Here is a 12,451-nt window from a genome sequence, read left to right as displayed (position 1 = left end):
ATACATATAAACAGTAGCCTATACAAAAAAGAGAAAAGCTGAAGCATATAGGCTATCCTGCATGAAGACAAAATGGCGAGAGCTAACAACACACACACGCATAAAACAACGTGGTTAGCTAGTTAGCTATTTCAAACATCTCATTATTCACTTCGGATATACATTAAGGAACACAAAACCACTCATCCCATATGCCCTTGCAATAATATACATGAAGAAATCAAAACCTGTGCTTGAACTGACGTTAAAACACATTAATTATGTCTTAATGATCACATCGCATATAATACGTACCTCCCCTCAGTCAATGGTAAACAGACTGACGAGAGAACGCGATGTCATTCACTTAATACACTCTTCCCACAGAGGGCGCTGTTACACAAAATAATATAACTCCCAATACCAAAGCTAATTTTATACAAGGCAGAACAAGGATTTTGGAGAAATAAAACATATTGACCTGAACCAAACGCAATTGAAAACAAAAAAAGACTTACACATTTTCTCATATCTGTTACATATACATTTCACCAAACTGCACTGTGTGTGTGTGTGTGCGTATGTGTGTGAGTGTGCATGTGTGGAGTTAAGATCACCAAATTTGACATACGAAAGAGTTAGTATGTGTGTGTGTGTGTGTGTGTGTGTGTGTGTGTGTGTGTGTGTGTGCGTGCGTGTGTGTGTGTGTTTGTGTGTGTGTGAGAGAGAGTGACCGAGTGAGTGAGTCACAGGCGTGTGTGTGTCTGTGTGTGAGCAAGTGTGTGTGTGTGTGTGTGTGTGTGAGTTTGCGTGCGCACATAACTGTTTTGAACACACTGCAAAGACTACTGTGAAGTACCATATACTGTATAACAACCAGGCTTGGAATTTCACCATTTTAGGGGCAAGGCCACTTGGCCTTCAGTTGGGCATATTTGGTTGGGGGGCACAAAAGCCGCATGTCATGGCACCAAGGCTAAAGTTAACTATATAGTATTAGGCAAAATGATCAAAGCTGTATTTAGTCTATTCACAGCAGTAGACCTGTATCACTGTATGAAAAAAAAAACATGAAACATGACACATTACATAGAACTGTACATCATCTGATCATCTAATATTTACAGATATCTAGGCTATATTAAACATTTATTTTATATTTGGCCTGTTATGAAATCATGTTTTGAACAATTTAGGCACAGCTCAGCTTTAAGAAACTCAAATAGCCTAGATGCATGCTTAGCATTTTGTGATCATTAAGGCTACTTTCACAAACTCTTAGTCAGCTGTATATCCTCTGATTTTAATATTTACTGATATCTAGGCAATATTTGTAACATTTATTTTGTATTTGGCCTGTTATGAAAACATGTAGAACAATTTAAACACATTGTGAAACTTCAAAACCGGATTACTCTGGAACGGCTAACTGTACAGGGGACTGCTTTACACCTTTGTGGTCGGTAAGGTCTGCTGTTTATTGCTATATATATTTTCTCCTGGGTTGAACGAAGGGTTCGTGAAGTATTCCACCGAGATGAATGGTTAGGGAGATGGGCGCAGAACATTATGTAGAATTATGATTAAACGAAATCATTTTATTTACTTTTCTCGCGAACCGTTCACCACAGCAATTAGTGGCTAACATCATTTAAAAGCTGAGGAAAAGCTCGTTTATGTGATGTTATACTTTTGATGTCTGTGTGATGAGTAGGCTGTTTCAGGAGTAGTTCAACTGTGAAGAATGGGTGAATTTGGACGCACTTTTTTTCTTGCCATGCACTGTCACTTTCTCCACTGCGTAAAAGACTAAATTAATTTGCGCTGTGAATGCTAAAATTATTTTGACAGGCCATAGGCTAAATAAAGTCGGAGGGCTATTAGTCGGACGCAAAGCAGAATATTGAAAGAAGGGGGCACCAAGGCCACAGTGGCCTGTAAACCTCTGATTTTCAAAGGGGCATCACGGCCAACGCATGGGGCAACGACGTGGCCGCCGTGAAATTCCTACCCTACTGAAATGTGATGTCATGTGCCAGTGTGAAGCTTATGTCCATTCACTGCATTATCATTGCTTAGAAACATCAGAGCATCTTACAATGAAACAGCCTCACTGTAGTGATCACACAACACTCTATACAGTACATTTCACAAAACTGCACTTCCATATGGAACAAAAAAAGGAAATAGAATTAATTTCAGATATTTCTAGTGTAATGTTAATGTAATTAAGAAAACAATAACTGATTTTATAACATCATCACAGAACACCACCTTAACCACAGCTCTTTTATGTGAATGCAACAACATCCACTAACCGTAATGTCTGCAGTGTGCAGTGGGGATCCTGCAGTAAAGCACACAGCTGAGTCACTGCCAAGTCTCCTGGTATGTGATTACTCAGATTCAGGGTAGTCATGAGTAAGGGGTTTGAACCCACAGCTGAAGCCACAGCAGCACAGGCTTCCTCAGCAGCACTACTTTTCAGGAACCTGGACAAACAAGGAGGACAACAAACCCTTTATCTCACCTGGTCACTGATGTGGGCATAAAAAGACTCCAAGACTTTGGCAAATCAGGCCAGTCAGCAGTAATGAAATGATGACCTGCTACACATGCTGTTTTCAGGGGAAAGGATGTATTGCTACCCATTTCTGTGTTATTGTAACTGATTGGTCTGGTGCTGCAGCTTTAAATCTTACGGGTTCAGTTTTCTCTGCAGGATTTAGCTGATCTGGTGGTCCATTCAAATATGAAGTTCATTTCTGGTTATTAGAGACCAACTGAATCTCTACAGACGGTGTTTCCCCCACAAGAAAAAATCAACTTCAAGCAGTCTAGAAACTTCCTCCGTTTCATTGAAGATCTCTACAGTGTGTGAGGCCTTTCACAGTCTTTGACACACAACTGGACTGTCCACTGTTTTCCAGAAATATACTTACTGGACATTTCTCAGTGTATATTGTGGATCCTCCTTTAGGTCTAAAAGCAGTTTGACTCCAGATTTCCCTGGATCATTTCCTCTGAGATCAAGATCTCTGAGGTATTTGGGATTTACCCTCAGGGCTGAAGCCAGACCAGAATAGCCCTTCTCTGTGATACTGCAGTCAGACAGCCTAGAAGGAAAGATTTCTTAGTCAATGCACCATAAATACACAATATTTAGTTTCCCAAGTAATGTGCGCGTAAAGGTTTTCTAGGCAACAACTTTTTAGATTAGCTTTCCCCCTGCAAAACTCTAAATTGGTTAACGGTATAAAAATGTGTGTGTGTGTGTGTGTGTGTGTGTGTGTGTGTGTGTGTGAATTATACTGCGAGAGAGAGAGAGAGATAGAGCGAGAGAGAGAGAGACATAGTGAGACTCCTGCGTCTCCTGCTTTATTAAAACTCAGCCACAGCTCTCTCATGTGTGAGGGGTTTGATCTCAGTGCTGATGCAAGAGCTCTGAAGCCTTCCTCTCCAAAACTGCAGTATGACAGGCTGTAGAGAGAAGTAGGGTAAATACTTAATCTGTCAAATTGACAATTATCTGTTAAATAAGATTGTGTGTATATTACAAATAATGTGTGCACAGTGTCTGTCTGTGTGTGTGTGTGTCTGTGCGAGTGTTTTGAATATATTGCAAAGACTACAGCTAACTGGGGCAGCCCTGGCCTACTGGTTAGCGCTTCAGACCGGAGGGTTGCCGGTTCGAACCCCGACCAGTAGGCATGGCTGAACTGCCCTTGTGTGTGTGTGTGTGTGTGTGTGTGTGTGTGTGTGTATGTGTGTGTGTGTGTGTGTGTGTGTGTGTGTGTGTGTGTGTGTGTGTGTGTGTGTGTGTGTGTGTGTGTGTGCAAATGTGTGCATGGTGCAGGTGCAGGGAAGGTGCCTGTGCATTATACCTGAGCTCTTTCTTTAGTCATTTAACTATATGAACTTTCCTTTTCCAGTTTCAGCCAGATGATGATGTCCTAATCCCGTGCCCAGGAGACACCTCACCTCCACTGCTAGACACCTCACCAGCTCTGCGTGTGTATGTGTGTGATGGCACTACTGGTGCAGTTCTGTGTGTGTGTATGTGTGTGATAGCACTACTGGTGCAGTTCTGTGCGTGTGTATGTGTGTGATAGCACTACTGGTGCAGTGCGTGTGTATGTGTGTGATAGCACTACTGGTGCTCTGTGTCCGTGTGTATGTGTGTGATAGCACTACTGGTGCAGTGCGTGTGTATGTGTGTGATAGCACTACTGGTGCAGTTCTGTGTGTGTGTATGTGTGTGATGGCACTACTGGTGCAGTTCTGTGTGTGTGTATGTGTGAGATAGCACTACTGGTGCAGTTCTGTGTGTGTGTATGTGTGTGATAGCACTACTGGTGCTCTGTGTCCGTGTGTATGTGTGTGATAGCACTACTGGTGCAGTGCGTGTGTATGTGTGTGATAGCACTACTGGTGCAGTGCGTGTGTGTGTATGTGTGTGATAGCACTACTGGTGCAGTGTGTGTGTATGTGTGTGATAGCACTACTGGTGCAGTGTGTGTGTATGTGTGAGATAGCACTACTGGTGCAGTGCGTGTGTATGTGTGTGATAGCACTACTGGTGCAGTTCTGTGTGTGTGTATGTGTGTGATAGCACTACTGGTGCAGTTCTGTGTGTGTGTATGTGTGTGATAGCACTACTGGTGCAGTTCTGTGCGTCTGTATGTGTGAGATAGCACTACTGGTGCAGTTCTGTGTGTGTGTATGTGTGTGATAGCACTACTGGTGCAGTTCTGTGTGTGTGTATGTGTGTGATAGCACTACTGGTGCAGTGCGTGTGTATGTGTGTGATAGCACTACTGGTGCAGTGCGTGTGTGTGTATGTGTGTGATAGCACTACTGGTGCAGTTCTGTGTGTGTGTATGTGTGTGATAGCACTACTGGTGCAGTTCTGTGCGTGTGTGTGTATGTGTGTGATAGCACTACTGGTGCAGTTCTGTGCGTGTGTATGTGTGTGATAGCACTACTGGTGCAGTGCGTGTGTATGTGTGTGATAGCACTACTGGTGCAGTGTGTGTGTATGTGTGTGATAGCACTACTGGTGCAGTTCTGTGTGTGTGTATGTGTGTGATAGCACTACTGGTGCAGTTCTGTGCGTCTGTATGTGTGAGATAGCACTACTGGTGCAGTTCTGTGTGTGTGTATGTGTGTGATAGCACTACTGGTGCAGTTCTGTGTGTGTGTGTATGTGTGTGATAGCACTACTGGTGCAGTGCGTGTGTATGTGTGTGATAGCACTACTGGTGCAGTGCGTGTGTGTGTATGTGTGTGATAGCACTACTGGTGCAGTTCTGTGTGTGTGTATGTGTGTGATAGCACTACTGGTGCAGTTCTGTGCGTGTGTGTGTATGTGTGTGATAGCACTACTGGTGCAGTTCTGTGCGTGTGTATGTGTGTGATAGCACTACTGGTGCAGTGCGTGTGTATGTGTGTGATAGCACTACTGGTGCAGTGTGTGTGTATGTGTGTGATAGCACTACTGGTGCAGTTCTGTGTGTGTGTATGTGTGTGATAGCACTACTGGTGCAGTTCTGTGCGTCTGTATGTGTGAGATAGCACTACTGGTGCAGTTCTGTGTGTGTGTATGTGTGTGATAGCACTACTGGTGCAGTTCTGTGTGTGTGTATGTGTGTGATAGCACTACTGGTGCAGTGCGTGTGTATGTGTGTGATAGCACTACTGGTGCAGTGCGTGTGTGTGTATGTGTGTGATAGCACTACTGGTGCAGTTCTGTGCGTGTGTATGTGTGCGATAGCACTACTGGTGCAGTTCTGTGTGTGTGTATGTGTGTGATAGCACTACTGGTGCAGTGTGTGTGTATGTGTGTGATAGCACTACTGGTGCAGTTCTGTGTGTGTGTATGTGTGTGATAGCACTACTGGTGCAGTTCTGTGTGTGTGTGTATGTGTGAGATAGCACTACTGGTGCAGTTCTGTGTGTGTGTATGTGTGAGATAGCACAGCATCAGGTAATTGCTAGTAGGTGTACAACTGCACGCTGCATGCAGGTTTTTGCCAACGCCCCCTCTTCACATTCCAGTCGCCCCCTGACTGCTTTAAATCTGGCGCAGGGTCGGATCGGCCGCAGTCTCTGACCCTAACAGCCACCACCCCGCTCTGCCACTCCTACTGTTTTTTTAATTAGCCTATGGATGATAAACGTAAGATTCTTGCAATTTGGTCGGAAAGGAGCACTTTCACCTTGAATTTGGTGTAAATAAACTTTTTTTTTAATTTGCTGATTTCAATTATTACATTTTGGAGCAGGTTCGAAAGGATGGATTCATCATTTATTCTTCATTGTAATTAGTATTGCAGCCATTTTCTCTTCGCAAAGGCTGTGCTCTCGAAAGGCCTTCTAGTAAGCATATTAAAATGAGTGTAATTTAGGGTGGAGTGTAGTGCTTGTGCATGTGCGCTTAATTTCATGTTAATTGGGATTTACAAAGAAAAGCTGTGTGGAATGCTGCGTGAGCAGAGTTTCATGCATCAGATTTTTGTTCTGTGAGTACGCTACTTTCCAGGTTTGCACGTACATACTGTTTTAGTATGAATTCAACGCAAGTCTTTGAACCTTTGGCCCCTGGTCTTTAATCAGCCAAAAAGGACACATGTAACTCCTCTCTTAGTTACTCTTCATTGGCTTCCTATAGTGGCCAGCATTACATGTAAATCTAAAAAAGCCTGCGCTCCCGCACTACCAGACTCACCAACAGCTTCATACACCAAGCTGTAAGGATGCTGAACTCTCTCCCTCCTCTCCCCCCTCCACCCTCAGCTACATAACATCCTGGACATTGGACCCACAATGGCCGCGTGCACTACTCCACTTGCACACTTGCACACTTGTACACTTTACAACTTGTTGTTGTCCTGAAAACACAACACATCTGCTGCTCTTACATAACTTGCACCACTATGTCACTTTCTTTCTTACTTAGGTCAAACAGAACTACACAAGCCTTTTATTGGCCTGACTTTGCACTAGTATTTTATTGACTGTCTATGCACAATTTCAACCAAATTTTGCTGCTCTTATTTTTTTCATTATTATATGTGCCCTCTTATTTACTTACTTTTTTGTTTACTTGAATGTTATGTTTGTCTGTGGACTTAAATTGGTAAAATATGTCTTGTCTTCACCGTGGGATAGTGAGAAACGTAATTTCGATCTCTTTGTATGTCTGGAACATGTGAAGAAATTGACAATAAAGCTGACTTTGACTTTGAAACTTTGATCTCTCACCTTGGCCCAGAGGACGTTTACTGGATCAGCTCCCTGCTATTTCAACTCATTGATCCAGCTTTACAGCCCCAATCACCCACTGCGGTCTTCTGATGAGTGTCTGTTGTGTAGACCAGCCATAAAGGCAAGGTCTAATTCAAGACTGTTTTCCTCAGTGGTTCCTCGTTGGTGCAATGAGTTCCTCAGTGCTCTGCATTCCTGTGCTTTGGGGATTTTAACAGGGGTCTAAATGACCAAGATGGCAGCGCGGATGCAATGCCCTATGTCTCTCCAGATTTTGTGAATTAGTGGTAATATGCTTGTTTATTTCAAGTATTTTCGGTACAAACAGATAAGCGTACATATTGTACACCCGACAGGAACTTTTGGACATCGGTTCCTGCAATCCCGACATCTTTATCAGCGTAATCCCAGAGATTGCTAATTCAGTGAGACCTAAGAACTCCGCCAGACCGACTGGAAGAAACCTCAGATGGGCCAGAAAATGTAAACAAAGCCAATGTTCGCTCCCTGGTGAAACAAAATGAATGAACTGTGGCTGCAGATCACCACACACAGACTGATAATGGACTGCAACATCATGATTATCACAGAACCTTGGCTTAACAGCAAAATACCCAACAGCCCTATTGAGCTAGCTAGATGCTGCGGTAAGACCAGAGGTGGGGGTTTGTGCATTTATGTAAACAAAACTTGGTGCACGGACACTACCATCACCGAGAAGTGTAGATCTTTCTATCTGCCCAGGGAGTTTACATCTACTGTTGTGATGGCTGCCTATATACCAGATGCTAACGCTAAGCTTGCCATGAAAGAACTGCATTCTGCTATCAGTAAACAACCAAATTTCCCTCACGGGATCAAAAAAGTATATATACTTATACTTAACAACAAACTTTGCATCTCAAGGCAGCCTACATTGTCACGGGTAAAGACTGAAAGTAAAGACTGTACAGCCTAAATTCCATCTAAATGTATCATGCCCCACTAGAGACAAGACTTTGGACCATGTCTACACTAACATCGCTGAGGCATACAAAGACGTTCCCCTCCCCCACCTCATTGTTTCTACTGCCCACGTACTCAGCACTCATGAAATGTGTGTGAAACCCACAATGAGGACTGTCAAAGTGTGACCAGAGGGAGCTGACTCGGCACTTCAGCAGCGTTTTGGAAACACTGACTGGAGAGTGTTTGCCTCCTTCCTTCTGGACTGTATCAACTTCAACAGTGTCACCACCCTCAAACAGATTACCACTTTCCCTAATCAGAAGCCATGGCTGAACAGTGATGTCAAACTCCTGTGGATTGGACTGACATAGTTTACCTGTCACTAGCCCAGGCAGCTGTCCCTGCGTGCTTTAAAACCACCTCCATCGTGCCGGTGCCAAAACACTCCACTGCAACGAGCCTTAATGATGTCTAGTTGCACTCACCCCCATCATCATGAAGTGCTTCGAGAGGCTGGTCCTGGCCCACCTCAAGATCTGCTTACCACCCTCACTGGACCCCTTCCAATTTGCCTACCGTCAGAACAGGAGCACGGAGGATGCCATCTCTACGGCACTTCACTCCGCCCTGTCACACCTTAAGCTACACCTATGTGAAAATCCTGTTCATTGTGCTTTGCCGTGCCGTGAGGCGTGACCCCTTTTCCTCCCTCTGCCTTTATGGAGCCTCTGAGCACTAGGCATGTTGTTCCTGCCTTTATGGAGCCTCTGAGCACTAGGCATGTTGTTCCTGCCTTTATGGAGCCTCTGAGCACTAGGCATGTAGTTCCTGCCTTTATGGAGCCTCTGAGCACTAGGCATGTAGTTCCTGCCTTTATGGAGCCTCTGAGCACTAGGCATGTTGTTCCTGCCTTTATGGAGCCTCTGAGCACTAGGCATGTTGTTCCTGCCTTTATGGAGCCTCTGAGCACTAGGCATGTTGTTCCTGCCTTTATGGTGCCTCTGAGCACTAGGCATGTAGTTCCTGTTTGGCATGTCTGTCTTTCAACCTGCAGGAGGAGCTGGAGAGTTCCAGTGGATTTAGAATAGAAAAAACGCACTCTCAAGTATATTCTCTTTACTTATTTATTAATGCCATGTCCACAGACGCGTTTCAGCCTAAGCGTTTCTGACCCATTGTCAGTGTGTGTTCCAGTGGATTGCCATTAATGAGGGGCATGGCTCTGTGTCAATGGACTCTCTGTCATTCGGCCTCTCTGTCCTGTTCTGGCTTGACGCTGCTGAGAGCTGGCTGCGGCTACTCCAATTGCCTTTTCTTTATGCACTACACATACACATTGCTGACACACGACACTTTATTTGATCTTTTGTTGCTTCCCACTTACTGACTTATATACATATTTGTAAATAAACTTCAGCTTATTATTTAAACGTTACCCGACGGTGTCAGTCTCCCTATGTCCTTACCCTTGAGCCAAGGTGTTTGTGACAATTGACTTTAGTTCAACATTCAACACCATCATCGCCTCCAACCATCCGCCATCGATCACCAAACTCAGTGAACTGGACATCAAAACTTCCCTCTGTAACTGGATTCTGGACTTCCTAACCAACTGACCTCAGTCTGTTAGGTTAGATAATCAGACCTCAACCCTCACCCTGAACACCGGCGTACCACAGGGCTGTGTGCTGAGCCCTCTCCTTTACTCCCTCTTCACCTACAACTGCACACCTGTACATGGCTCTAACACCATCGTCAAGTTTGCAGACGACACTACAGTGATTGGTCTCATCAGCAACAATGATGAGATAGGCCTACAGGGAAGCGGTCCAGCATTAATATTGTGGTGCACTGACAACAACCTGGCTCAACACCAAGAAGACCAAAGAGATCATTGTGACTTCAGGAAGTCAAAAGCTGACACACACACCCCCATCCTCATCAACGGGACTGAGGCGGAGCGTGTCACCAGCTTCAAGTTTCTGGGTGTCCACATCTCTAAGGATCTCTCTTGGACCCTCAACACCTCTACCCTGATCAAGAAGGCTCACCAGTGTCTCTTCTTCCTGAGGAAACTAAAGAAGGTACACCTGTCTTCTCAGATCCTGGTTAACTTCTACCACAAGGCTTTGAAATGGTTCATGGAACAAAAACGAAACCAGAAACTTTATGATTTTTTTATGTTACGGAACAGAAACAATGTTTTAAAATAGTGGTAACCGGTTGTTTAACATGGTCGTTTTAAGCGTGCGCTTCCTATTTGAAATGCAGCATAGGCTATGCGTGTTGTTTAATAGCTTACTTTTCAAATGGTAGAGCCTGTTCATTTAAAAACATAGCCAGAGGACGTATAATATAGGCTTACATATTAAGGCTTATTCTCAAATTCAGATTGCGTTAGGGGACAGGATTATTAGCCAATTTCAATCGGACAATTTGACCGGAGAGATTTAATTTTGTCGGACATTTAATTTTTTTTTTTCGGCCAATGTCCGGTAATTACCGGACAACGGAAACCCTGTACTGTATATATGACAGCATTTTTCATTTGACCAGGAAATTATTCAGGCCAAAGGCTATAGAAAGACACCGGTGCAGCTTGTATAAAGCAGAGGCCTAGTGTTTTATTGTTTGTATAAGTATAAGTATAAGTATATATACTTTTGATCCCGTGAGGGAAATTTGGTCTCTGCATTTAACCCAATCGGTGAATTAGTGAAACACAAACAGCACACAGTGAACACACAGTGAGGTGAAGCACACACTAATCCCGGCGCAGTGAGCTGCCTGCTTCAACGGCGGCGCTCGGGGAGCAGTGAGGGGTTAGGTGCCTTGCTCAAGGGCACTTCAGCTGCGGCCCACTGGTCGGGGCTCGAACCGGCAACCCTCCGGTTACAAGTTCAGACCCCCCCCCCCCCCCCACACACACACACACACACACACACACACACACGCTGCTGTGAGACTATCTGACTGCCGACCCTACCAGGCCCTGAATATGTTGCACTTTAACTATCTGCTGCTACTCCAATGCTGCTGTCTCAGTATTTTTAGTGTCTCTAGATTTTTAATATTGCTACTTATTTGTTGATTTTAACTTATTAGATTGTATTCAGAGCTAAATTCCTCCTGATCTAATGAGAACTCAGTACTGTATTTCGCTCAACATGTTACAAGATGAATGACAATAAAAGTATTCTTGATCCTTGATCGGTATAATTACTTTTTCTGCTGTTAGTGAATGTGTGTGTGTGTGTATGTTGTCTGTATGCAGTGTTGGGGAGTAACGGAATACATGTACCGGCGTTATGTTTTCAGAATACAAATTATGAGTAACTGTATTCCGATACAGTTACAAGTTAAATAGTTGGTATTTAGAATACAGTTACATTGTTGTAATCAATGGATTACATGACGATACTTCTCTGTTTCATAAGTGTATTCACTCTCTAAATAAATGAAGGCAACTCCATTTCCCAGAAGCTCCTGAAAGCAATCTATGATGAAATTCTTTCCATGTTTAAATCCAAGCCCCGCCGTCTTGCACTAGCCTCAAAACACAGCCAGCACGCATTATGGACGCGTCATCGGAGACCCTGAAATGACTATTTGCACAGCAAATTCCTGATGTCTGTTCAAAGGATATTTTCCCAAGTATTAATAGCTCAAGCTACTTCGGCCAATCGGTTACACAGTTTGCTAATCAATAAACAAAGCCTAGTTCACGTGTTGATTTAGACCTACAATAAAACCAATCTCTAAAATAGGCACTGCATTCTAAGTTTTTTATTCTAACTTAAAATAGCTTCATGGATTATTTTTTTTTCTAATTAGATCTACATTTACATTTTAAAATGAATTATATGGTGCAGCCTCTGAAGATTATTCTTGTGAGTAGCATATTTTAACGTGCGGTTTTTGATTGTCATTACACGATCACGTTCATTTTGAGAGCACTGATATAGCCTATAGTGTTTACCTTTACAGGTCATTTGCGTTCCACCTGTCATATGCGCCCCTCACTGGGTTGATGCCACCGAAAAATCTCACAGGCACACCTTAATTATAATTTATGGCTACGCCCTTAAAGTAGCCTATTTATTTTGTTTGTTTTAATTAGCCTAGTCGCCTGCTGTAGTTTTAGTGGTCACCTTGCTAAAGTTGTATCAGGTAGCTTAGTTGGCTTTACATTCTCCTATGTGGGCCTAACATTTCAGCCATTTGGAACAGAAGAACACACCAGAATAGGCCTTTTTAG

The 12,451-nt window shown here is 43.6% G+C and overlaps 1 protein-coding gene and 1 long non-coding RNA gene across 3 annotated transcripts in view; one reads left to right on the top strand and one right to left on the bottom strand.

Annotated features, from left to right (window-relative positions):
* Positions 1-12,451, bottom strand: part of LOC121715131 — a 315,706-nt gene that overhangs the window by 142,432 nt on the left and 160,823 nt on the right. The window contains exons 17-18 of one of the 2 annotated variants that reach the window (XM_042100520.1): positions 2,922-3,095; positions 2,298-2,471 (exon numbers count right to left, since the gene is read on the bottom strand). The exons of the other annotated variant lie outside the window; for it this stretch is intronic. Coding sequence (XP_041956454.1) covers positions 2,298-2,471; positions 2,922-3,095 — 348 coding nt within the window. The remainder of the gene's footprint in view (positions 1-2,297; positions 2,472-2,921; positions 3,096-12,451) is intronic. 2 annotated transcript variants of the gene reach the window in all.
* LOC121715208 lies at positions 3,367-10,816 on the top strand. The gene is made up of 3 exons (XR_006033562.1): positions 3,367-3,449; positions 10,470-10,476; positions 10,806-10,816. It is a non-coding gene; the product is annotated as an uncharacterized LOC121715208 (long non-coding RNA).

Source organism: Alosa sapidissima, chromosome 8 (genome assembly GCF_018492685.1).
Source record: "Alosa sapidissima isolate fAloSap1 chromosome 8, fAloSap1.pri, whole genome shotgun sequence".
Classification (NCBI taxonomy): domain Eukaryota; kingdom Metazoa; phylum Chordata; class Actinopteri; order Clupeiformes; family Clupeidae; genus Alosa; species Alosa sapidissima.
The sequence above is the reverse complement of the archived record's forward strand: the minus strand, read 5'-3'. Positions and strand labels throughout refer to the sequence as shown.